Here is a 25,978-nt window from a genome sequence, read left to right as displayed (position 1 = left end):
CCCACAACTACCATTATTTTAAACTGTTGTAAAAAATTGTGGTACAGATGTTAGGTGCTTCCTGCTAGGGTCTCTGTGACATGGGCCGCTGTATTTGGGACTTGAGCCCAGTGGCCAGGCACTCACAGGAGTGTTTGTCCTCCCTGGGCGGGGCCTCCTCACCCTTCGCAGGGAGCTCATGACAGTGTGTGTCCTCTCCAGCGCCTGCTATTACTGCTGCAAGACAAAGACAAGGAGGTGGAAGAGCTCCTCCAGGAAATACAATGTGAGAAGGTACCGTCTGCAACAGTTGCTCCTCGATATGGGCCAGTAGAGCTTAGTGGGTAGAGTGCGCTCTGGAATTGGAGAGCTGGGTTCAAACCCCGGCTCTACCACTTTCTCCGTCTCTCCAAAGGCTCAAGCGAAGACAGCATCTGAGCTTTCGAAGTCCATGGAGACCATGCGTGGGCATTTGCAGGCACAGCTTCGGTGCAAAGAGGCAGAGAACAGTCGCCTGTGCATGCAGATCAAGGTACCTGCCAGCCCCACAGGTGGGGAAGGGAGGGGGCGGGGCCTGGCAGTCGAAGGGCAGTGGCCTGGCCAAGGCTCTCACGCTCAGGAAGGCTTTGCCCTAAAGGTTTACGGGGCTGCTGTTGCCGAAGCACTCTGAGCCAGTGGCAAGAGCAGTGGACCCTGAGGGTCTTGGGTGCCCTTCCCAGCAGTGACCAGTTGGGTGCCATGCCCCTGAGCCAATCACTTAATCCCTTAGGCCTTCAGTTCTCATAACTACCCATGGGGTAGGGGGTGGGCTCAAATGCAGCTTGCATCTTTGAGCCAGGGACCTTCTGAGGTCACAGCTCTGCTGAGTGACTGAGGAATATCTCTGACCACTATGCTGAGTTCAAGGAAGGATTCCAGAAGAGTTCTATCTTAACACTAAGACCCCAGTGGGCTCAGTAATGGGAGAGGTGCTACGGGGAGCTGGGAAGGGCCTTCATCTCTGGTCTGCACTGGGGGAGCTTTAAGCCTCCACGCGGTTGACCTGATTTCTCTCTCCCTCATTCCTTCTTTTTGCTCGTCCCCTCTCACCTCTGCTCTCTGCCTTGCCCTTTCCCGGCCTTCCTTGTCTCTCTCCTCCGTCTCTCCCTCATCCTTCTCCCTCTCCCCACACCTGCTCCCGGGCCGTCCTCGCCCAGAACCTGGAGCGCAGCGGAAACCAGCACAAGGCGGAAGTGGAGGCCATCATGGAGCAGCTGAAGGAACTGAAGCAGAAGGGAGAACGAGACAAAGAGTCCTTGAAGAGGGCCATCCGAGCCCAGAAAGAACGAGCTGAGAAGAGTGAGGAGTACGCTGAGCAGCTGCACGTGCAGCTTGCTGACAAGGTAGCCGGCCTCCCCGAGAAGGGCGGGCCCACGGTGAAGCGTCGGGGGTGGGTTGGCTGCCGGCGGATGGCTGCTTTGAGCAGGGCGAGGCGAAAAGCTGAATAGAGGTGGCCGGGCGGGCGAACGGAGAGGAAGATGGCAGTGGAAAGGGTGAATGAGCTGGGAGGACTGCTGGCTGGGTGGAGGGAGAGGCGGGGGGGCAGTAAATGGGTAAAAGGATGACGATGGGTAAAAGGATGGGTAAAAGGATGGGGGTGGGCAGCTGGCTGGAGACAAGTGGAGGGTTTGTGGGACATTTTAACCGCATCCATATTGTGGGTGGGAATGACGGTTAAGGAAGGATTTGCAGTCAGGGCGCGTGGGATGCTGGAAACTGAAAAGCAACAGCTGGGCTCCCGCTTCACTCTCAGTGCTTCTAGGAAGGAATTGCAGGAGTGAGGTTGAAGTTATCAGGGTGAAGGGTGACCTGGGGTGACTCCCAGCTCGCTTGGCTTCAGCAGTGACACCAGGCTGATGGGCCTTTCTGTCCCATGTTCCCAGGATCTTTATGTTGCTGAAGCTTTATCCACTCTGGAATCATGGAGGAGCCGCTACAACCAAGTTGTGAAAGACAAGGGGGACCTCGAGCTGGAAATTATTGTCCTGAACGAGTACGTCTGTGTTAGGAGAGGGCGTATGGGCCGATGGGAGGAGGGGTGTGTGCCAGTGCACGGCGCCAGGCAACCCACGACAGCTCACGTCGCTCACACGGCTGCCATCTGGTCTCCTCTGGTCAGGGGCTGCATCGGACTGAGCTGTGGGCGGCCCTGGGGTCGGCCTTCTGGTTGGACCCTGTGTCCTGGCTCCAGCCCCCACCCCAGCGTCCTACCCCCCCGGCAGGCACTATGCAGGGGCCTTCTCTGCTCACACCTGGGCTTGAGCTGGGCCCCAGTCTGCACAGCATGGGAAATGGGCACAGGCACGCTGGTATCCTCCTTCCTGTCCTTGGGGCACGGGGCAGCTGGTAATCCCTCTGTCTTCTCTCAGTCGTTTTGTCCACCAGTCAGTAGGTCAGAGGTATGGCCTGGGAGTAGGGGGCAAAAGTGGCCTCAAGTTGAAGGTGACTGAACTCATACCTTTCTTGCCACTGGTGAACTGTCAACAGTGACCATTCTCAGAGTCAGCTATAGTCATGTGATCATTCATTTAAAGATACTTATCGAGCATCTACTATATAACAGGCTATGTGTTGGCCTTGAGGGTTACAGCAGTAAAAAAAACAAATGCATTGGACTTCCCTGGTGGCGCAGTGGTTAAGAATCCGCCTGCCAATGCAGGGGACACGCGTTCGAGCCCTGGTCCGGGAAGATCCCACATGCTGTGGAGCAACTAAGCCCGTGTGCCACAACTATTGAGCCTGCGCTCTAGAGCCCGCAAGCCACAGCTACTGAGCCCGCGTGCCGCAACTACTGAAGCCCGCACACCTAGAGCCCATGTTCCGCAACAAGAGAAGCCACCGCAGTGAGAAGCCTGTGCACCGCAACGAAGAGTAGCCCCCACTCGCCGCAACTAGAGAAAGCCCACTCGTGGCAATGAAGACCCAACGCAGCCAAAAATAAATAAATGAAATAAATAAATTTTAAAAATTAAAAATTAAAAAATAAAGTTGCGTAGGAGTTTGCCGGTAAACCAATACAAGGCATTTGCTTGGGCCTAGTCAGTACTCACTAAATATTTGCTGAGTGGTGAACTGTAATTTATCAATACTGAAAGCACACACTGTGCAAAGGTTCTGCAGTATCAGGTGGGTCTACAGTCCAGAGCCCCAGTGCTCCTCTCCTCAGTCTCTATTCTTGGATTATAGCCCTGCTGAGGGCCTGCGGGTAGGGGAAGGGACCAAGGGAAGCGTGTGCCTTGTTATTGCTCATGGCACCTGCCCTCGCCTGGGGGAGACAGAACCCCAGTGTAATATGTGTCTGAGGGAGACGGGTGCCTGGGGTTATCCCTGACCACTGGGCCTGCGAGTTCTGTCCTAACTTCAGTTCCTAATGGGTTAAGAGATCCGGGGGTGCCGTGGGGAGCTGGGGAGGGACTGCGTCTCTGGCCCTTGTCTTCAGGGAGTGTCTCAGCCTCACGGGAGGATCAGAACAGAGAAGGCTTCTTGGAGGGGGTGGTATGGGAGACAAATCTTAAAAGGCTGTTAATACGAAGTGGGATACCTGGGAATGCCACAGGCGGCAGTGGCAGGGCAGCTTTTTCTCGGGGTGGAGACTGGGGAGCAGGCAGGGTGCCAGGAAGGGAGACATGGGTGACCTGGGTAGGAACACTTGGCCCTACTCCATACCAAGTCCCAGGCTGCTCACAACCTGTGGAATTGATTCTGTCTGCTTTCACTTTGTGACCTTCCAGCCGGGTGACAGATCTTGTAAACCAACAACAAACCTTGGAGGAGAAGATGCGGGAAGACCGGGACAGCCTGGTGGAGAGACTACACCGGCAGACTGCTGAGTATTCCGCATTCAAGCTAGAGAACGAGAGGCTGAAGGTCGGTAGTGAGAGCCGGGACCAGGACGGTTGGGTGGAGAGCAGAGGCTGGTGGTACTCCTGGTTGGGCCCCAGAGATGACCACCGGGGCCTTCAGAGGGCCTCGAGGCAGCAGCGTGATAAGAGAGCTTGTTCTGGAGTCGGAAAGACCCGGATTCAAGTCCTGACTCTGCCTCTTAGAGCTGCAGGACCTGAACGGGACGTCTCCTCCTGTGTTGCTGCAGTTTTCTCAGCGGGAGGAAATGAGGTCCTTGTGAGAAGGTGGTGATGCATGTGAAGTGCTTAGCATGACAGTCAGCCCGTGCACGTGAGATGGACCTGACTTTGAGGTTAACACTGACTCTCCTGGGGCACTGCTGGGCCCCTTCACATGCATTAATTCTCACTTTAACCTCCCAATAGTGTAATTATTATCGCTACTTTACAGAATAAGGAAACTGAAGCTTAGAGAGAGTTTAAGTTTCTTGCCAAAATTTTGCCCTTGGAAGCGTTGGAGTTGGGATTTGAACCTCAGTCTGACTCTGGGGCTCTAACCACTAGCTCTTAACCACTCCCTCTACACCCTCCCGGCACACCGAGGGCAAGAGGCAACCGAAAAGAGGTAGATGTTGCAGAGCCAGGTTTGATCTTGGTTTTTAGTTGATCTGGGCAATAACATCTAAATCTATTTATTTATTACTGATTTTTGTTAAGTAAAATTGATTTTAAGGAAGTATAATACAGAAAGGTACACAAAATGAACATAACTTTGTCCATCAGTCACCCTGATTGAACCTTAAAACCAGCACCCCGGTGACCTTGCCTAGTTACAGACACCCCCTGCCAAGGGCACGGTTATCCTGACTTCTGTCACCACAGATTAGTTTGCCTGTTTTGAACTTTGTGCCTCTGGCCTTTATGGCTTTTACTCAGCATTAGTTTTGTGGAAGTTATCCATGTCCTGTGCGGCAGTTCATCATTCTCAGTGCAGTGCAGTGTATGAATGTACCACGACGTGTTTATCCATTCTACTGTAGATGGACATTTGGGTTGTAGAACACCCTTGTACCTCTTTTGGTGCATATATTTGGTGTATTTTTACAGTTTCTATACCTTGAAGTATAATAGAAATGCCAGGTCATCGGGTGGTATACACAAATTCAGCTTTGGTAGATGTCACCAAATAGTAAAGCAGTTGTACAGATTTCCACTCCCATCAGGGATATGTGAGATAACACTTGGTATTCTCCATCTTCTTCATTTTAGCCACTCTGGTGGGAGTATAGTAGTATCTCATTTGTTGTAGTGCAATTGTTGGATAAATGACAGACAACCCCCATGTCTAACAATTAGCTGGGGTATTGGTTGCAGTATGGTGTGTCTGTGTGGTGAAACACAGTGTGACTGTTCAAAATGATTGTAGAAGTGTATTTTCCTAGCTGTTACCATTACAAAGGTAAAATATGCTCGTAGTGAAAGTTGAAAACATCACAGAAATGTTATAGAGAAGTGAAGGTCTCTGTTACCGTAGATGTGTATTTTTCCAGTTTTTTCCCCTGATACTCACATACACATTCAAACACATGCACATCCATTCATCCAGCCATTATTCTGCAGCTCGCTTTTCTCCTTCAGCCATATTCCATGGATATCTTTTTAGATTTTTTTTTTTTGCTTTATCTCTTTCTTTTAAATGATTGCTTATTATTTTATTGAGATACCGTGATTTATTTTGTCCCATCTGCTAAGGTGAGCATTTGGGTTGTAGGAGAACATTCATTGATGAGAGAAGTAGTTCCCAACTTACTTGTTAATTGAAAAAGTTCGTTGCAAGGCAGTAAGTATATCATAATCCCATTCTTACTGGAAAAAATAAAATAGCTACACAGTTATCAATATATAGCCATATAATAAGGCATCATGATTCATTTTTCTTGGTTTTATCTCCCTTTTCTTTAGTGATAATGTAGTGCTCTTTTTTTTTTGGCCAAGCCACAAGGCTTGTGGGATCTTAGTTCCCTAACCAGGGATTGGACCCGGGCCCCCGGCAGTGAAAGTGCCGAGTCCTAACCACTGAACCGCCAGGGAATTCCCCCATAATGTACTGCGTTTGTAATAAGAACAAAAAACACAGGAGTCTCTTATTTGCATCTGTATTCACTTGAGTTGGTCTTATCAGGAATCCTGCCCTGGTGCCTCTCTGAGGAAAACTGCTGGCGTGGGTTTGAGTAGGTGGGGCTTCCCTTTGCTGGCCCCTCGGAGTAGGAGCTGGGGTTGGGATGGCCACCTGCTCCGGAACCTTCCCGCTGGTTACCGACGAGCCATCCCTTCTAGGCTAGCTTCGCCCCGATGGAGGAGAAACTCAACCAGGCGCACATCGAGGTTCAGCAGCTGAAGGCATCGGTTAAGAACTACGAGGGAATGATTGACAACTATAAGAGTCAGGTAGGCCTCTCAGGTGCCAAGCCTGCCAGGGCAGCGCCTCCCAGCAGGCTGGGATGGAGATTCACCATAAGGCCTCTCCTGGGAAGGTGTTTTTCACCAAAACTTGGCTCTGCCCAAGATGGCCTGATGCTTTGTTGGTCCCCAGGTGATGAAGACCAGACTGGAGGCTGATGAAGTGGCTGCCCAGCTGGAACGCTGTGACAAAGAGAACAAGATCCTTAAAGATGAGATGAACAAAGAGATTGAAACGGTACTGCTCCCCTTGCTCGCCTTCTTCCCCTACCCAGTCCCACGTCTGTCAGTCTGTCCCTCTTGTTTGTCATTGGCCCTCTCTGATGTGGGTGACAGAGGTTCATGAAGGTTCTTATTGCTGGGCTGGTCCACTCTACCGTGTACGTACTCTCTCCTTCCCCGTCTCATCTCTTCCTTCTCTCCTGCTTCCTCGTTATCCCTCTTTCTCATCCTGGTTTCCTTCTTTCTTCACTTTCCTTAAAAACAATTTCCCCTGCTTGGAACATCCAAGTGGATTCAAATCCACAGATCTGCCAGGCCTTAGCTGTGCCTATTTCATTCTGTGTGGTGTCTTTATTTTGTGCCAACCGAAAGTGTTCCTCCTGTCCCCTTCCCCAAAGAGCCTTATTCTTCTAGGGACGACTTGGCTCTCTAGAAGCAAAGGGGTCATCTTAATAGTAACCCTGGAGATGGATTGAGTCCAGGCTCAGCCATTAACTTGTTGCATAACCTTGGGCAAGTCACTGCCTCTCTCTAGTCCTCAGGCCCCTCGTTAATACAAGGATGGGCTAAGAACAGATAGGTCGTAGCTTTCCCTCTGACCTAGAGCATCGTGATTGCCTTCCCAGGGGCTTTGAGGTTAGACTAGACTTGAATCCTGGCTCTGCCAATTTGTAGCTGAGTGACCATGGGCAAACAATCCTTTGATCCTCAGCGTCCTTATATGGGGATAACAACACCTACTTTATAGGTTGCTGTATGAATTTAATGAGTAATGCCTGGGTCCTGGAGTTTGCCACATGGCTGCCATTATTCTTCAGTGACTGAAGGAGTGGCAGGCTCAAGTGGCCAGTCAGGGCCAAGTGTGTCCCCCCAGAGAACAGCTAGACACCCTCAGTGGCCTGCAGGGAGGCCGCACTTCTGCCCGTGGATCTTTCAGGATCCTTTCTGGGGTCTGAGGGCGGCCCTGCCCTAAATCCAAAGCACTCTGCCTGGCCTCTTCAGCAGCCAGGCCCTTCCCAATGGCGGGCCCCTCTCTCCCACTCCAGGCGCGGAGGCAGTTCCAGTCCCAGCTGGCTGACCTGCAGCAGCTGCCTGATATTCTCAAGATCACGGAGGCTAAGCTGGCAGAGTGCCAAGACCAGCTGCAGGGCTATGAGAGGAAGAACATCGACCTCACAGCCATCATATCAGACCTGCGCAGCCGGGTAAGGGACTGGCAGAAAGGTTCCCACGAACTGGCCCGAGCAGGGGCCCGCTTACCAAGATGAGCTGCACGCCCCCCCCTACCCCCGCCAGGGAGGACCACTTCCTTTTTCTTGGCTGCCGCTTTCTCAGAGGAGTGAGCTATCATCAGTGCTGTGAAATAAAAGTCTGGTGTGCCAAATGCCTTGTGTTTGCACAAAGTGATTGTAGTCATAGGAGCCGCCACTCGATCGGAGCTGCCGGGCCCTCCTGCTCTTGCCCCCCTGAGGGCTCCAAGTCTCCGCCGGCCTCTGCCCTTCACGCTCCGCTGCTGCCCTCAGCCATGCGCCACCAGCAGACACCAAGCCATAGGTTTTCTTTTTTTCCATCTTTCTCTTGCTTTAGCTGCCTTTCCGTAGTCTTAACAGACCCCTTGCCTGAGCTAGGGGTCCTGAAAGAGGACTTCCTTTCTACCAGAAGCAGTCTGCCTCTGGGTTACTGGAACCAAGCCTACGGTGTCTAAGAGAGGAAGAAATGCTATGCCTCTCGTCTGCACTGTGACCTTGGGCAAGACCCTTCCCCCCTCTTAACCTGCTTCCTTGTAGTACCAGTGAAAGTAGCTACCCTTGTTTGAGCACGTGCTCAGTGCTCCAGCATTCCCTCATTGAATTCTCCTAGGGACTTTGTAAGGGGTCTTATTTTCCCCATTTTAGAGAAAGCAGCCCAGGGCATAGACGGGAGAAGTCATTGCCTGAGGTCACAGAGCTAATACTTGTCAACAGGGATTGGAACCCAGCCAGCTCTGTCTGGTTCCCAAGCCCAGGTTCTCAGCACTCTTAAATCACCAGGCTTCTCTTGAACCTGAGCGTTCTCGGGGCCTTTCAGGCCCAGACGTCTGAGGCTTCTGCAGAAAGCAGCCTTCTGGATAACTTCTCAAACTTGCCAGCCTGAAGGACTCAGTAGATTTCCTGTGGCCTTGCCTGCATTTGTCCCCAGTTAAGAAGAATGAACTCAGCGGTCCCAACAACATCCTCGGTAAAGCTCCATGGTGTGTCATGTGGGCCAGTTAGGCCTGCCGTCTGCTTCTGCCTTCTCACGTCCGCCCAGATCCCACTGACTGGCCTCTCCTGATCAAGGAAGTGTCGTCGTGGCTCTTCAGGATCGAAGCTGGCTTCTCTCAGCGCGGGAAAGCCTTCAGTCTCGGGGGTCGGGCCTAACCTGTCCCCTCTCTCCCCTCTCCTCCAGGTTGTGCGTTGAGACTCAGATGCCTGCTGAGGGCAGTGTGCCTCTCTCCTGGGTGTGGATGACAGGTCACAGGGAGAAGGGAGGGCTGTACCGGGAAGTTCTTTCGTAAACCAGTCTGTGTTCCTGTCATTTTAGATCGAACATCAGGGGGACAAGCTGGAGATGGCGAGAGAGAAACATCAGGCTTCCCAGAAGGAAAATAAACAGCTGAGTCTGAAGGTGGATGAACTGGAGAGGTTAGAGGCACTTGGTCCCATCTCTGTCCTCTTCCTAGGACCTGAGACTTTCAGCCACTTAGCTGCTTTGGGCTTAGTGTGCAGAAGTGTTTGAGGGACTCAAGGCCCTGGAAGGTACTAGGCAGACCTTAGAGGAAAAGCTGCTTCCATTGCAGTGGTAGGCGTTGTGGGAGAGAGGAAGGTGGTCTCCGGCCAGGGGGGCCGCTCCATAACAGTGTGATCAAGATCAGACCATCCATAGGCATCACCTATCAGAAAGGCACGCTTCGTCCAAGCAAACCGGCAGGGCCAGGAGGCTGCGGTGGGGGCCTCCCCCCATTCTGCTCTTTGTTCCCGATTGTCCTTCCCAAGACCTTTCTGATCTGTTCTTCCCTGTTCCTCACGGACTGTTGGAAGCAGTCGGGTAATGAGGACACGTTTTGGAATCAGAAGCTCTGGCCCTTGGTCCCAACTTGGCCACTTAACCTGCATTGTGATCTTGAGCAAGTCATTTCACCCTTTGAACTCTGTTTACTCATCTTGAGAAAGGGACCAAGGTAGGGATAACAATCCAGCTCATGGGGTTATTGTGAGTCCTCCATGAGATAATCCTCAAAGGGCTTAGCACATTACCCGGCATGCAAAAATGCACCGTATAGGTTAGTATATACGAGTTGGTGTTTTAGATGTGAGGAAACTGATCTCAGGGAGAGGTTAAGTGACTTGCCCAAGGTCACATAGCTGGTACTTGGCAAAGCTGCGACTTAGACTGTCTTCCTCCAGGGCTTTTAGCGTCTGTAAAATGAGGGCTGGAGCCTCAGTTTTCAGAGGTGAAAGGCTTGGGGTCCCAGGAGGCTGTAACTGGCCCAGGTGGCTCACACAGACTGCCAGCAGGGACTTAAAGCAGGTGGTCTTCCCTGGGCTCCACCTCTACTCTGCTGGCCTCGAAGATGTAGCTGGATTCAGCAGGACTTGCAGAGCTCCTTAAATCGGAAGGTGCTCTGGAAGTGCAGCGGGGACCATGTGTACACACGGGATGGTCACTGCTGCCCCATGGCTGGTCATGTATGATGGTAAGTGGTCCAGCTGAAGTCCCTTTGCTGAGGGAGGCAACAGTGAACAGAAGTTGAGCGCGTGGGTTTCGGTGACAGACGTGCTAGCTGTGCTGGCCTCAGCCAATGACTTCACTTCTCTTCAGCTCAGTTTCTTCATCTGTAAAGTGGGGATCATGGTGGAACCCACCTGCCTGAGCCGCAAGTTGTCATATTACACGTGATGACATACAGACTTAGCACAGCCGCGGTCAGTCTGTGCTTCTCCCATTCTTCGTACAGCTCCTTGCCGCCTTGCTGCTCAGCAGATTTCTTTGGTTTATTCCTGTTGTTCCTTGGAGATTCTTGGTGTGATGAGAACCCCAGCCCGGGGTGGCTGGCAGCCCCCAGCTGTGTGGAACAGGACAGGTAGGGGGCGAGCAGGATCTGATTGAATGCTTTCACCTAGGAAACTGGAGGCGACCAGTGCCCAGAATATCGAGTTCCTACAGGTGATTGCCAAGAGGGAGGAGGCAATCCACCAGTCCCAGCTGCGACTAGAGGAGAAAACCCGGGAATGTGGGACGCTGGCGAGGCAGTTGGAGAGCGCCATTGAAGATGCCAGGAGGCAGGTCAGTCTCAGTTCTATTACTAACCTATCTCTGTGTCTTTGGACAAATCGCCTAACCTCTCTGAGCCTATCTCTCCATCTGAGAAATGGGCATATAGAAGTAGTACCTGCCTCATGAAATCATCATAAGGATCAAGTGAGCAATTATTGTAAAGGACTTGGCACTTTATTCACAACCGCTCCTTTGATTGCTGCCTGAGTGGGCCTCAGACAGGTGTACCACGTCTTAGGTGATGACTCATGGAGCGTTGGCAAAGGGCAGGTAAAGCGGGGTTGCAGAAGTTGTCCCCATAGTTTGCTCCTGCCCTGAGGCTCCAGAGAATTGTCCGCAGCGAGACCAGTTAGTGGGAGCGGCCCAGCCTTCTCTTTACCAGGTGTTCCCCATGCCGGGTAAGACAGCCCCACCTCTGTGCCTTTCGGGCAGGTGGAACAAACCAAGGAGCACGCAGCCTCCAAGGAGCGAGCAGCCCAGAACAAAATCCTGGACCTTGAGACCCAGCTGAGCAGGACCAAGACCGAACTCAGCCAGCTCCGGCGGAGCCGGGATGATGTGAGTCGGGCTGGGGGTGGGAGGATGGGGTAGGAGCAGACAAGAAGGGAGTGGGTTGAGATCTGAGCTTCTTGGCGCCTGCAGGGCAAGATGTTTTGCTGTTTTTATGAATATGACATGGTTTTATTTTTCTCGCATCACTTTCCCATCCCTTCAGGATATCCCAGGCCAATCCCCTTTTTTATTAACAGTTTTGTTAAGACAGCATTTACCGTAAAATTCCCTCATTGAAATTGCACAATTTAGTCGTTTTGAGTATATTCAGTGTTGTGCCGTTACCACCACAATCCAGGTTTAGAATATTTTCAGAAAGAAAATTACCCGTTAGCAGCCACTCCCATTCCCCTGCCCTCAACCCCTGGCAACCACTAATAAAGTCTCTGTCGCTATGGGTTTGTCTGTTCTGGACGTCACACACACTTGGCCCCGGCCCCGTTCCTCCTCTTAGGCTGACCGCCGCTACCAGAGCCGCCTGCAAGACCTGAAAGACCGCCTGGAGCAGTCGGAGAGCACCAACCGCAGCATGCAGAACTACGTCCAGTTCCTCAAGTCGTCCTACGCCAACGTGTTTGGGGATGGTCCCTACACTTCCTACCTAACGAGCTCTCCCATCCGCTCCCGGTCTCCTCCTGCCTAAGGCGGCCACTCTTGGGCTAGGAGCTCGGATGGATGCCGTGGGAACCGAGGCATTGCTAAGCCATACCCGGAAAGCCTGTTGGTTTTCCTCTCTCGTCCTGTGATGAAGTATGTTGAGGATCTTGTCTTAGCTACTAGCTCCAGAAAAGTGCCTGAAGCAGCAGGGGATGAAGCAGAACCCACTTAGTTCTCTCCTCTCTGATAGCATCGCCCGACGGAAGTTTTTAATTACCCTAACAGGCCTTAAAGTTACTACTGTTAGGGTCAGATTTTAACTCACCGTGACTTTGCTCATTCCTTTCCCAAGAGGATGTTTGGACTGGACTTTCCCTCCAGTTCCCTTACAGCTCTCTTCTTTTTAGGACTCTCTCTTGGGTTTTCCCTGACCTGAACCAGCAGGAGCTGTTCGCCAGAGGTCCTCACCACTCCTCATGTTCACTTGCTGTTTTCCTTATTTCATGGGTACGGTGTTTTCCCCAAGGTGCTCCCCTCCCAAGCCCAGTGGAAACCTCTCACGTGGCCAAGTTTCCTCAAGGCCACTTGCCCTCACGCACTTGCCAATAGACACTCGAGGGCTTATGTCCAGTTCGCCTTGTAAAAGTATAATCCCAATCTCATTGATTTTTCCCTTTGCCAGGTTTGTATCTGTGGAATGCATTTATTCTTGAAACGTGTATTGTTTTACAAAAAGCTTTTATAATCAATATTTAAGGCTCCATCGGATGATTTCCTTTACCCACCCCAGCCCTCTTCTAAAAATGATTCAGTAAAATGCTGCAGGAGAGCCAGTAAACGTTTTTAAAGGACTTGGTGCATGAGACTCTTCATTTCATTTTGGCCAGGTTGGCTCTTTCTCCTTTGTGTGCTTTCACTTACAATCCCATGAAAGGCCTGGAGGAGACACACTGAAAGGCACTGCTCAGTGTGTGAGGGCAGACTACTTTAGCTGTTAGGAGGAAGACGGGATGTGTATGTATTACTATTTTTTTAATGTTAATTGCTTTCTGAATGATAAGATTATGGGCTATTTTTGTTCTCTTCACATTTTCCTGTATTTAAAAAAAAAAAAATTCTTCAGAGAGAAGAGAACAAATTTGGTGTACTATGCTGGTACTGACCTCTGGGTGATCCAGTCTGGTCCTCTCTCAGCCCCTCTAACCCAAGTCCAAGAACTCCCCTATGTCCTCAAAAGCAATGGCTCCCACCCAGGCATCTGGATTTCACTACCAGAACCACCCCCGCCCCCCATCCCCCCGTTTTGGAGACATTCGTAGTTTCCAGCTTTTCATGTTTTGGGTTTTTTTGTTTGTTTGGTTTTTAATTTTATTTCCAGCTTTTGATTTTGCCAAGGAAGTTCACTGAAATCACTACTACCAGCTACCACTGCCACAAAACCAAGCCTATTTTCACACCCTTAACATAAATGGACTTGAACTTTCATACAGTGTATGAAAGCTCTTCCTAAGAAAAGACAGTTGGCAAACTTACACCAATGTGCATACATTTCTGTATATCCCATTATTCTTGTTTTTGTCAAACTAATGAAAACCTCCTCAGTGCAGGGTTCTGCTATTTGTAATGTTGGTGTGGGAAACACCTCTTTTCCGGCCCATTGCTGGGATTCTCCCAAGAGCGTTCTGTTTTTCTTCGTAAAATGTTGTATTCCAAAAACTCCAGAGAGTTTGTGGAAAATGGTTATATTGCTTCAAACTCGAGAGTTTTCCTTTCTGCCTCAGACTGAGATCCCATGAAATGGGCAAAAGGGTCAAAAGTTAAAGGGTCCTAGTTAAAGCTGGCCTCAGGCAATGGTGAACATTTCATTTACTGAGATATAATTCACATAAAATTCACTCTTTTAAAGTGTATAATTCAGTGGCTTGTATTATATTCAAAGTTGTGCGACCACCACCTTTATCTAATTCTCGAACATTTTCATCACACCCCAGTGGAACCCATACCATTAGCAGCTGCTCCCCATTCCCCTCCCCCCAGCCCCTGGCAACCACTAACAGTCTCTTTGTTTCTCTGGCTTTGTCACTCTGGACATTTCACATAAATCATACCATATTGTGACTGGCTTCTTTCACTCAGCATTGATGTTTTCAAGGTTCATGGCGTAGCACGTATTTGTACTTCATTTTTATGGCCCAATAATATTACATTGTGTGGATACACCATATTTTATTGACTCATTGGTTGACGAACACATGTGTTTCCATTTTTTGGATGTTATAAGTAATTCAATATTCTACCAGTTTTTTGTGGACACATTTCTTTTGCGTATATATTTAGTAGAACTGCTGGGTTAATGGTAACTTTGTTTTTGGCCGCAGGCAGGCGGGATCTTAATTCCCCGACCAGGGATGGAACCCGCGCCCCCTGCAGTGGAAGCGCAGTCTTAACCACTGCCAGGGAAGGCCCTCTTTAACCTTTTGATGAACTGCCAGACTGTCTTCCACAGGAGTTGCCCCATTTTAGAGTCCCACTGGCAGCATATGTATGAGGGTTCCAATTTCTCCACATGCTCATCAATACCTATTCAGTTTTCTGCAACCTGGAAGGCCCAGCCTTCTGAAGCCCCCAGATCGGAGGTCCCTGCAGGGGAGCGAGCTGCGGGCCAAGCCCTGTGCGCAACCGCGTTGGTGGGCGGACTCAGCGCCGGAGGCGGGGCCATGCAGCCGTTAGGGGCGGGGTTGAACTGCGCCGCTACGTGTGCGCCCCGGAAGCGGAAGCGAGCACCTGTATCCGGGCGGCTGATTCGAGGACTTGTTTTGTACCAAGCGGCGCCCCTGGAGAACTGTAGCGGGGCAGGTCATGCCTTCCGAGGGTCGCTGCTGGGAGACCCTGCAGGCGCTGCGCAGGTCTGACAAAGGTCACCTTTGCTACCACCGCGATTGGCTGCTGCGGGGCGAGGTGAGCAGTGGCCCCAAAGGGGGCGGTGGTCCTTCCTGCCCCTCGTCACGGGACTCTGCTCTTCCCTAGCCCTTGGCATGTCCTGCGCCAGGGAACCCGTGCGTTCTTGTAACAGCCCGGGTTTGCTGCTTGCCTCCTGTGTGTGCATCACCATCTCTCGCCTATTCTGGCCTTCCGTGGAGCGCCCCTTCAGAGGTGCTTTTTGAAGGCTTCATTGCTCCCCGCAGCTGGCGTTAGGTGCCTGCGCCTATGTTGTCAAATCAATCCTGGCCTCTCAGGGTCAGTTAGGTTACTGCGCGTCTCTTGTGTTAGGAGATCCAGATTTAGCGGTGAACGGTTAACAGGACCTAACCTATTGCTGCCAGTGAAATGACCAAATTTTTAGACGACGTTGGACGGACCTGGGAACTTTAATGGGGGCTTGGTCACTGCATCTAAGATTCGCAAAGCCCTGTACTAGACCGCGCAGGTGGGGGAATATAGAGACAGTTAAGGCATAGCGTCTCTTCCCGAGTTGCTGGTAATCTAGCTCCAGGTATGATGTTTTGTCTCTTCACACTTAAATGGGAAACACTTCTAAAGCATTTCTGTCTTTATGTCTTTGACGGTTTTGGAAGAATACATAGCTTACATTCTATAGGATGAATTCCAGCATGAATCTGTATGGTGTAGACTCAGGTTATGCATTCTTGGCAGGAATACCACAGAAATGATGCTGTGTTCTCAGTAAGTCACATCAGTCACACATAGATGCTTCAGCCCATCCCAACACTGGTGATGCTCACCTTGATCACTTGGTTACAAGGGTAACTTCCAGATATTTCCACGTAAAGTTCACTTAAAATTCATCATTTTCCCTTTTGTAACTTCTTAGTATTTTGTTGGGAGGTAGTCCAAGATTACACCAAAATACTTTTTTCTTATCAAACCTCCACCCTTAGCATTTATTGGTGATTTCTTCCTGAATCAGTCTTTGTGTAACTTTGTGTGTGTATATTTGCCAGTTTATGTCTTTTGCTCATTTTTCTATTGGGGTTTTGCCAATATTTTATAAGTTCTTTATGTATTAGGGATAATATTCCTTTATCTGTGATATATATTGCATCTTTTTTTCTAGTTTGTCAGTTGAAATTGTTTTCTCCGTTGATGGTGTTTTTTACGGGTATGGGTTTATTTTTTACATTTGAAACTTTGCTCCTGGAATTTATTTTGGCGTAAAGAAAGAGTAAAAAGTTGTCTCAAATTCAATATCCTTTCATGATAAAAACTCTTCCCAAAGTGAGTATAGAGGGAACATATCTCAACATAATAAAAGCTACTTTTATTATGGGACAAATAAAGCTACTATTATTGTGGGAGAGACCCACAGCCAACACAATACTCAGTGGTGGTGAAAAGCTGAAAGCCTTCCTGCTAAAATCTGGAGCAAGACAAGGATGCCCCCTCTCACCACTGCTATCTAATATAGAATTGGAAGTCCTAGCCACAGCAGTCAGACAAGGGAAATAAATAAAAAGGTATCCAAATCAGAAGGGAAGGGGTAAAATTGTTATTATATGCAGATTACATGGTACTATCCATAGAAAACCCTAAAGACTCCACAGAAAAACTACTAGAACTGATAAATAAATTTAGCAAGGTAGCAGGATATGAGATTAACATACAGAAATCTGTTGCATTTCTTTACACTAACAATGAAATATCAGAAATGGAAAGTTAAAAAAAAAAAACAACCCTTTTAAAGTCACATCCCCCCCCCCAAAAAAAACCTTAGAAATAAACTTGACCAAGGAGGTGAAAGACTTATATTCTGAGAACTGTAAAACACTGATAAAGGAAAGGAAATTGAAGATGATTCAAAGAAATGGAAAGATATCCCATGCTCTTGGATGGGAAAAATTAATATTATTAAAATAGCCGTACTACCCAAAGCAATCTACAGATTTATTGCAATCCCAATCAAATTACCCACGACATTTTTCACAGAACTAGAACAAGTTATCCTAAAATTTATATGGAAGCACAAAAGACCCAGAATTGCCAAAGTAATCCTAAGGAAAAAGGACAAAACTGAAGGCATAACCCTCCCAGACTTTAGACAATACAACAAAGCTACAGTAATCAAAACAGCGTGGTATTGGGACAAAACAGACATGTGGATCAATGAAACAGAATAGAGAGACCATAAATAAACCCACACACCTACAGTCAATTAATCTTCAACAAAGCAGGCAAGAATATACAATGGAGAAAGGACAGTCTCTTCAGAAAGGTGTTGGGAACGTTGGACAGCTGCACATGAATCAATGAAGTTAGAACACTTCCTCACAGCATACACAAAAATAAACTCAAAATGGCTTAAAGACTTAAATATAAGACATGACACCATAAAACTCCTAGAGGAAAACATAAGCAAAACATTCTCTGACATAAATCGTAGCAGTGTTTTCTTAGTCTTCCAAGGAAATAGAAATAAAGCAAAAATAAACAAATGGGACCTAATCAAACTTACAAGCTTTTGCACAGCAAAGGAAACCATAAACAAAACAAAGACAACCTACAGACTGGGAGAAAATATTTGTAAATGATGAAACTGACAAAGGCTTAATTTCCAAAATATACAAGCAGCTCATACAACTCAATAACAAAATCAAACAACCCATTCCAAAAATGAGCAGAAGACACTTCTCCGAAGAAGACATACAGATGGCCAATAGGCACATGAAAAGATGCTCAACATCGCTAATTATCAGAGAAATGCAAATCAAAACTACACTGAGGTACCACCTCATGCTGGTCAGAATGGCCATCATTAAAAAGTCTACAAATAATAAATGCTGCAGAGGATGTGGAGAAAAGGGAAGCCTCATACACTGCACCTCAGTGTATGAGGCTTCCCTTTTGAAAAGATACATGCACCCCAATGTTCTTAGTAGCACTATTTACAATAGCCAAGACATGGAAGCAACCTAAATGTCCATTGACAGATGAATAAAGAAGATGTGGTATATGTATACAATGAACTACTACTCAGCCATAAAAAGAATGAAATAATGCCATTTGCAGCAACATGGATGGACCTAGACATTATCAGACTAAGTGAAGTAAGCCAGAAAGAGAAAGAAAAATACCATATGATACCACAAGTGGAATCTAAAATATGATACAAATGAACTTTTTTTTTTTTTTTTTTGGCTGCTTTGGGTCTTCATTGCTGCGCGTGGGCTTTCTCTAGTAGTGGCGAGTGGGGGCTACTCTTCATTGTGGTGCACGGGCTTCTCATTGCGGTGGCTCCTCTTGTTGCGGAGCACGGGCTCTAGGCGCACGGGCTTCAGTAGTTGTGGCACACGGGCTCAGTAGTTGTGGCTCGGGGGCTCTAGAGCGCAGGCTCAGTCGTTGTGGCACATGGGCTCTAGGTGCGCGGGCTTCAGTAGTTGTGACACATGGGCTCAGTAGGTGTGGCTTGCGGGCTCTAGAGCGCAGGCTCAGTAGTTGTGGCGCACGGGCTTAGTTGCTCCGCAGCATGTGGGATCTTCCCGGACCAGGGCTCGAACCCGTGTCCCCTGCATTGGCAGGCAGATTCTTAACCACTGCGCCACCAAGGAAGCCCACAAATGAACTTATTTACAAAACAGAAACAGACTCACAGACATAGAAAACAAATTTATGGTTACCAAAGAGGAAAGGGGAAAGGGGGTGGTGGGAGGGATAAATTAGGAGTTTGGGATTAGCAGACTACTAGATATAAAATAGATAAACAACAAGGCCCTACTGTATACCACAGGGAATTATATTCAATATCCTGTAATAAACCATAATGAAAAGAATATGGAAAAGTACTTATATATATATTCAGGTATGTGTGTCTGAATCACTTTGCTGTATACCAGAAACTAACACAGCATTGTAAATCAACTACACTTCAGTTTAAAAAAGAAAGTTGTTGTCTCAACATTATTTCCAATATGTCTTTAAAATGAGCCTTGTCACTGTATAAAGTGTGCATACAGCCTGTTTGCTTCTATGTCTAGATTATTCCCCATGGGTTGAATATCTGTTTATTGTATACACACTCTAGATCAGTATTTCTCAACCGCAGCATCATTGACATTTTGGGCTCAGCCAGATAATTCTTTGTGGTAGGGGCTGCTGTTGCTGTATTGGGCATTGTAGGGTGTTAAACAGCATCCCTGGCCTCTACCCAGTAAATGCCAGTAGTATCCTCCCAGTCGTGACAACCAAAAATGTCTCCAGACATTACCCAGTGTCATCTGGGGAGTAAAATTGTCCCTGCTGGAGAACCACTGATTTATGTAACATAATAGCTTGTGATTTTTGAGTAGTTATTATGTGCCAGGTACTGTGCTGAGTTCTTTATATCTATTACTCATTTAATTCTCCCCAAATGTTTTGAGGTAGATCCCCTATTATTCCATTTCAGAAGAAATGAAGCTTAGGCACAGAGAGGTTAGGTAATTTGCCCATGGTTATACAGGTAAGTGGAATACAGAGATGGAATTCAAACCAAGAAAGGCTAGTTCCAAATTCAAGACTCTTAATCACTATTATACTGTTTTTCCATGTTTCCTGATAATATTTTCCTGACATTGAGTAAAGTTCTCAGCCAAAATTTGCTGTATACTTTAACTACAGTTAAGTGGTATACATTTCTTTGGTTTAGAGCACTGTACACCAAACATATAGAGATAATAGATAACTGGTACAGTTGAACAACTCCACACACATATTGGAGAGTGTCTGGGACTTGTTTTATGGTCTTTATATTGTAGAACCTATTTTATTTAAGCCATTGGCTCTTACATCAGTAACCACTTTTCTTTTTAATTAATTAATTTATTTATTTATTTTTGGCTGAGTTGGGTCTTCGTTGCTATGCGCGGGCTTTCTCTAGTTGCTGCGAGTGGAGGGCTACCCTTCTCTGCAGTGCGCGGGCTTCTCATTGTGGTGGCTTCTCTTGTTGTGGAGCACGGGCTGTAGGCGCGCGGGCTTCAGTAGTTGTGGCTCACAGGCTCTATAGAGTGCAGACTCAGTAGTTGTGGTGCACGGGCTTAGTTGCTCCGCAGCATGTGGGATCTTCCAGACCAGGGATCAAACCCATGTGTTCTGCATTGGCAGGTGGCTTCTTAACCACTGCACCACCAGGGAAGTCCCTCGTAACCACTTTTCTATGCCTATTTTTTATTTGCTTATTTTCATTTTAAAAAGTATAACATGTTCATTTAGAAATTAAATACAGAAAATTAGAATAAGTAGAAATATGTCACTGATCACCCAAGCTTAACTTCTGGTATATTTCGTTCAAATTTGTTAGGGTATTTATTTGTATTTATTTTATATCATTGTAGACATATTTATTTATACTCTTGTTTTTTCACTTAAAGTTGAATCTTGGGGGAGGAGGAAATGGAGTAAGGTCGTCAAAAAATAGAAACTTCCAGTTGTAAGATAGATAAGTACTAGGGATGTAATATACAACTTGACGACTGTTAGCTAACACAGCTATACCATATATAGGAAAGTTAAGAGAGTACATGCTGAGAGTCTCATCACAAGAAGAAATTTTTTTTCCTTTTTTCTTTCTTTTGATTATATGAGAAGATGGATGTTGTTAGCTGAACCTATTTAATCATTTTACAATATATAAAAATCAAACCATCGTGTTTACGCCTTAAACTTTTACAGTGGTGTATGTCAATTATTTTTCAATAAAACTGGAAAAATTCGAACCTTACATAGGATTCACAATTGGCATTTTTAAATGACGAATATTCACTGAGTGTGTATACCATAGTTTACTTCAAAATTCCTTTCATGTTCTTTTCCGTTACAACATTTTAGATTGCTTTCAAATCTGCTTTAATGACCATCTTTGTGCATTGTTCCTTTTTCTGTAGTTAGGGTTATTTAGTCTGATACTCTAAAAGGAGAATAGTCAAGGTCATTATCAAGAAGCTACTGTACTTTCTCTTCATCTCTGATTGTTAGTACAGTTACTTTGGGTCTTTGGTATGTATGTATGTATATGTTTATTTAGGCCTTCTCAGGTTTTCAGTAAAGCATGTAGTGGAACATAAGGACAAAATTATTTTTGATTGCTTGGATCAGTTGACATGCAAGTTGAGCTTAACCTTCTTCTTCTCTCTAGGATGTTTTAGAAGAATGTATGTCTCTTCCCAAGCTGTCTTCTTACTCTGGATGGGTAGTAGATCATGTCCTACCCCATATGCAAGAGAACCCACCTCCCTCTGAGACTTCAACATCCCCTAGATCTACTTCAGCCCTCGACCAACCTTCATTTGTTCCCAAATCTCCTGTCAGAGACCCTGCCTTCTCACCAGCCTCCTCAGCAACACCAAATGGAACCAAGGTAAGGCTTTTGATCAACTTAAGGCAAAAGACAATGGTGGCTGCAAAGTTGAAGTGTTTAACATTGTCATACTACAGTGACCTTACTCTGGAGAAAATAATGGTTGCTTCTTCGAATCCTTGTAGCTGTTTGTAGCAACAGTGTTTACCACATGACCCAGCGTTCTCTTTATGAAGACCCAGAGAGAGAAATTCCTCTCTATTCTTAGTACCAAGAATAGTGATTAATTTCATGGGCAAGTGGATTGTTTTTTCTCGTGAGCATTGCATCTGTTTAACTCAACAAGGTCTCCCTTTTTGTTGTTGGCTGCTGGAAAGCTTAGAGTAAATTTTATACTTGCTCTTAGATTTACATACCTTATTGTTGCTTCTGTATGAGTTTTTACCTTCTTTTTGGCTCTGTTTTGTTCCTGCCTTTGTTTCTCCCACTTAAAACAGTTAAATTGTTGCTGGTGCTGTGCTCTTCTCTTCTCTTTCTTTCTTTGTATCTCTAGAGGTATTTATTTATTTATTTATGGCTGCGTTGGGTCTTAGTTGCTGCACACGGGTTTTCTCTAGTTGCAACGAGCCGGGGCTACTCTTTGTTGCGGTGTGCGGGCTTCTCATTGCAGTGGCTTCTCTTGTTGCGGAGCATAGGCTCTAGGCATGCGGGCTTCAGTAGTTGTGGCTTGCAGGCTCTAGAGCACAGGCTCAGTAGTTGTGGTGCATGGGCTTAGTTGCTCCGCGACATGTGGGATCTTCCTGGACCAGGATTCAAACCCATGTCCCCTGCACCGGCAGGCGGATTCTTAACCACTGCACCACCAGGGAAGTCCTGTTGTTATGTTTTAGGTTCCTTTATAAGCTGCATTAAATCCTTTCTGGATCAAAGTAAGGTATAACAAGTAGTATTTGGCCTAGAATGTAAAGAGTTAATAGAAAAAAAGCCTTCTAAGCTTCTAAGCACTATTGTGCTTTTTCAAGTTTTAGATTTTTGTGCCAGCAAAATAAGACTAGGCAACTCTTTAGAAAGGTAGAGATTACATTTTTCACGTTTAGCTTCCAAAAGACAAAGTTCTTTGTTCTTTTTGTTCATACTCACTGCAGACTTTTGTTTACTGAAAGTATATTATCAATTCAACAAAAGGAAGAAGTTAAATCTCCCTATGGTTTCATCATTTCAGTCATCAGTTACTCCTTTCCAGTTTCATATGCCTGCATCCTTGTACCTTGGCATGATTAAATTGTATGTGCACTTTCATGTTCTGCTTTTCTTTGCTAACTTTATTTTGTTCATGAACTATTTGAATTATTTGTTCACGTTATTTCCACCTTTGTAAATGTCTACTTAGAGGATATGTAATGTCCTGTAATTTATTAAACTGCTCCTTTATTATTAGGCATTTATATTTTTCCATTTGATTGCTTTTAAAGATATTACACTGAGAAACTTTCTGCAGAGAGATTTTTCCGTTTTTAATCTTAAAATATGTCTTCTAGCTAATATCTTAAAATAAATGCCCAAGTGATTTGACTGGCGTCAAAGATAAAAGGGGGGCTTCCCTGGTGGCGCAGTGGTTGAGAATCTGCCTGCCAATGCAGGGGACACGGGTTCGAGCCCTGGTCTGGGAAGATCCCACATGCCGCGGAGCAACTGGGCCGTGATCCACAATTGCTGAGCCTGCGCGTCTGGAGCCTGTGCCCCGCAACGGGAGAGGCCGCGATAGTGAGAGGCCCACGCACCGCGATGAAGAGTGGTCCCCACTTGCCGCAACTAGAGAAAGCCCTCACACAGAAATGAAGACCCAACACAGCCATAAATAATTTAAAAAAAAAAAAAATTAAAAAAAAAAAAGATAAAAGGGTATGAACATTTTTTTTTAATTTTAAACCTTTTTTTTAATTGTAAAATATTCATGACATAAAATTTACCATTTAACCATTTTTAAGAGTACAATTCAGTGGCATTAAGTACATTCATAGTGTTGTGTAAACATCACCACTATCCATCTGCAGAACGTTTTCATCATCCAAAACTAAAAACACTACACTCATTAATCAATAACTCCAGGACTTCCCTGGTGGCGCAGGGGTTAAGAATCCGCCTGCCAAGGCAGGGGACACGGGTTCGATCCTTGGTGTGGGAAGATCCCACATGCCACGGAGCAGCTAAGCCTGTGCGCCACAACTACTGAGCCTGCTCTCTAGAGCCTGTGAGCCACAACTGCTGAGCCCGCAAGCCACAACTACTAAAGCCCGTGCGCCTAGAGCCCATGCTCCACAACAAGAGAAGCCACCGCAATGAGAAGGCCGTGTGCCACAACGAAGAGTAGTCCCCGCTCACCACAACTAGAGAAAGGCTGCGCGCAGCAATGAAGACCCAACGCAGCCATAAATAAATAAATAAATAAATAAATAAATAAATAAATAACTCCTTATTTCCCCCTACCCCCAGTCCCTAGCAACCACCATTCTACTTTCCGTCTCTATGAATTTGACCATTTTAGGTACTTCGTATAAGTGGAATCACGTAATATTTGTCATTTTGTGACTGGTTTATTTCACTTAGCATAATGTCTTCAAGGTTCATCCATGTTGTCACATGTGTCAGAATTTCCTTCCTTTTAAGGCTGAATAATATTCCACTGTATGTACCACGTTTTGTTTATTCATTCATCTGTCACTGGACGTTTAGCTTGCTTCCACCTTTTGGCTCTTGGTGACTAGTGCTGCTATGAATACGCATGTACATGTATTAGTTTGAGTACCTGTTTTCAATTCTTTGGGGTATGTACCCAGAAGTAGAATTGATGGATCATATGGTAATTCTATGTTTAAATTTTTGAGGAACCATCATATTGTTTTCCACAGCAGCTGTATCATTTTACATTCCTACTAGCAATGCACAAGGGTTTCAGTTTCTCCACACCTTTGCTAACGTTTGTTATTTGCTGGGTTGTTTTTGTTTGTTTGTTTTTATTTTGTTTTGTTTTACGAAAGCCATCCTAATGGTCATGAAGTGTATCATTGTGGTTTTGATTTGCATTTCCCTAAATGATTAGTGATGTTGAGCATATTTTCATGTGCTTATTAGCCATTTGTATATCTTCTTTGGAGAAATGTCTTTGCAAGAGTTATTCACAATAAGAAAGAATTTATTGTACAGTAAATAATAATCCTAAAAAATAATATAGGACAGAGATGATTATTCATATTATGAAAGACTGCATGATTACATACATAAAAAGTTTACTTTTTAGTTTATATTTCACACTTCATCTTTTAAAATATTAGTCTTCAAAAAATATTTCTAGCAATTGAACATCATAGACACAAAAATGAACTTTAGCCTAAACTTTACAACTTACATAAAAATTAACTCAAAATGATCATGAACTTAAATGTAAAACTATAAGACTTTTAGGAAAAAAAAAAGCATAATCAGAACCTAGGACTAGGTGAAGAGTTTTTAGATTTGACACTAAAAACTTAATCCATAGAAGGAAAAATTAATAAATTGGACCTCATCAAATGAAAAGTGTGGCTCAGTGAATGACCTTGTGAAGAGGATGATCAGACAAGCTACTGACCAGGAGAAAGTAGTTGCAAACCACGTATCTGACAAAGGTTTATGTATCTAGAATATATTTAAAATATATATCAAGAATATATATTTAGAATATATTTTAAAAACTCTTAAAACTCAAAGGTTAAACAAAAACTTTCTAACCTTCAATTAGAAAATGAGCAGAAGATATGAACAGACATTTCACCTAAGACAATATATAGATAATATAAGTACATGAAAATATGTTCACCATCATTAGCCATTAAAGAAATGCAAATTAAAACCAGGACAAAGTAGCACTACACACCTATCAGAATGGTTAAAATAAAAAACAGTGACACCACCAAATGCTGACAATGATGTGGAGAATCTGGATCACTCATATATTTTGGGTGGAAATGTGGAATGGTACAGGCACGCTAGAAAACAGTTTGGCAATTTCTTATAAAACTAAATAGGTACTTAACTATATGACCTAGCAATTGCATTCTTGGGCATTTTTCCCAGAGAAATCAAAACTTATATTTACATAAAAATCTGAATACCAGTGATCATAGGAGCTTTATTTATTATATCCCCAAGCTGGAAACAATGAAATGTCTTTCAACAGATGAATGGTTAAACAAACTGGTACATCTCTATCATGGAATACTACTGGCAATAAAAAGGAACAAATCTGGGCTTCCCTGATGGCGCAGTGGTTAAGAATCCGCCTGCCAATGCAGGAGACACGGGTTCGATCCCTGGTCCGGGAAGATCCCACATGCCGCGGAGCAACTAAGCCCGTGCGCCACAACTACTGAGCCTGCGCTCTAGAGCCCGCGAGCCACAGCTACTGAGCCCGCGCGCCACAACTACTGAAGCCTGCGCGCCTAGAGCGCGTGCTCCGCAACAAAAGAAGCCACCGCAATGAGAAACCTGCGCACCACGACGAAGAGTAGCCCCCGCTCGCCACAACTAGAGAAGGCCCGCGCGCAGCAAGGAAGACCCGACGCAGCCAATACATACATACATACATACATATATACATAAATAAATAAAATTTTTAAAAAAAAGGAACAAATCTTTGATAATATGCAACAACTTAGGATCTCAGAGG

The 25,978-nt window shown here is 46.0% G+C and overlaps 2 protein-coding genes across 7 annotated transcripts in view; both read left to right on the top strand.

The window, feature by feature from the left end:
• ODF2 (outer dense fiber of sperm tails 2) overlaps positions 1-12,838 on the top strand; it is a 29,122-nt gene extending 16,284 nt beyond the window's left edge. For all 6 annotated transcript variants that reach the window (XM_061199830.1, XM_061199829.1, XM_061199828.1 and 3 more), the window contains 12 exons: positions 202-273; positions 395-511; positions 1,176-1,361; positions 1,902-2,011; positions 3,750-3,885; positions 6,198-6,308; positions 6,454-6,558; positions 7,589-7,747; positions 9,105-9,205; positions 10,685-10,847; positions 11,271-11,396; positions 11,845-12,838. In XM_061199830.1, coding sequence (XP_061055813.1) covers positions 202-273; positions 395-511; positions 1,176-1,361; positions 1,902-2,011; positions 3,750-3,885; positions 6,198-6,308; positions 6,454-6,558; positions 7,589-7,747; positions 9,105-9,205; positions 10,685-10,847; positions 11,271-11,396; positions 11,845-12,033 — 1,575 coding nt within the window. In that variant the 3' untranslated portion in view covers positions 12,034-12,838. The remainder of the gene's footprint in view (positions 1-201; positions 274-394; positions 512-1,175; positions 1,362-1,901; positions 2,012-3,749; positions 3,886-6,197; positions 6,309-6,453; positions 6,559-7,588; positions 7,748-9,104; positions 9,206-10,684; positions 10,848-11,270; positions 11,397-11,844) is intronic.
• Positions 12,839-14,772: 1,934 nt separating this feature from the next.
• The window catches only part of GLE1 (GLE1 RNA export mediator), a 44,208-nt gene continuing 33,002 nt past the window's right edge, over positions 14,773-25,978 (top strand). Inside the window, exons 1-2 of the mRNA XM_061200939.1 lie at positions 14,773-14,945; positions 21,112-21,333. Of these exons, the coding sequence (XP_061056922.1) occupies positions 14,847-14,945; positions 21,112-21,333 (321 nt within the window). The 5' untranslated portion in view covers positions 14,773-14,846. The remainder of the gene's footprint in view (positions 14,946-21,111; positions 21,334-25,978) is intronic.

The sequence above is a fragment of the Eubalaena glacialis genome, chromosome 9 (genome assembly GCF_028564815.1).
Source record: "Eubalaena glacialis isolate mEubGla1 chromosome 9, mEubGla1.1.hap2.+ XY, whole genome shotgun sequence".
NCBI classification, from domain to species: Eukaryota; Metazoa; Chordata; class Mammalia; order Artiodactyla; family Balaenidae; genus Eubalaena; species Eubalaena glacialis.
This window is presented reverse-complemented; position numbering and strand designations above follow the sequence as displayed.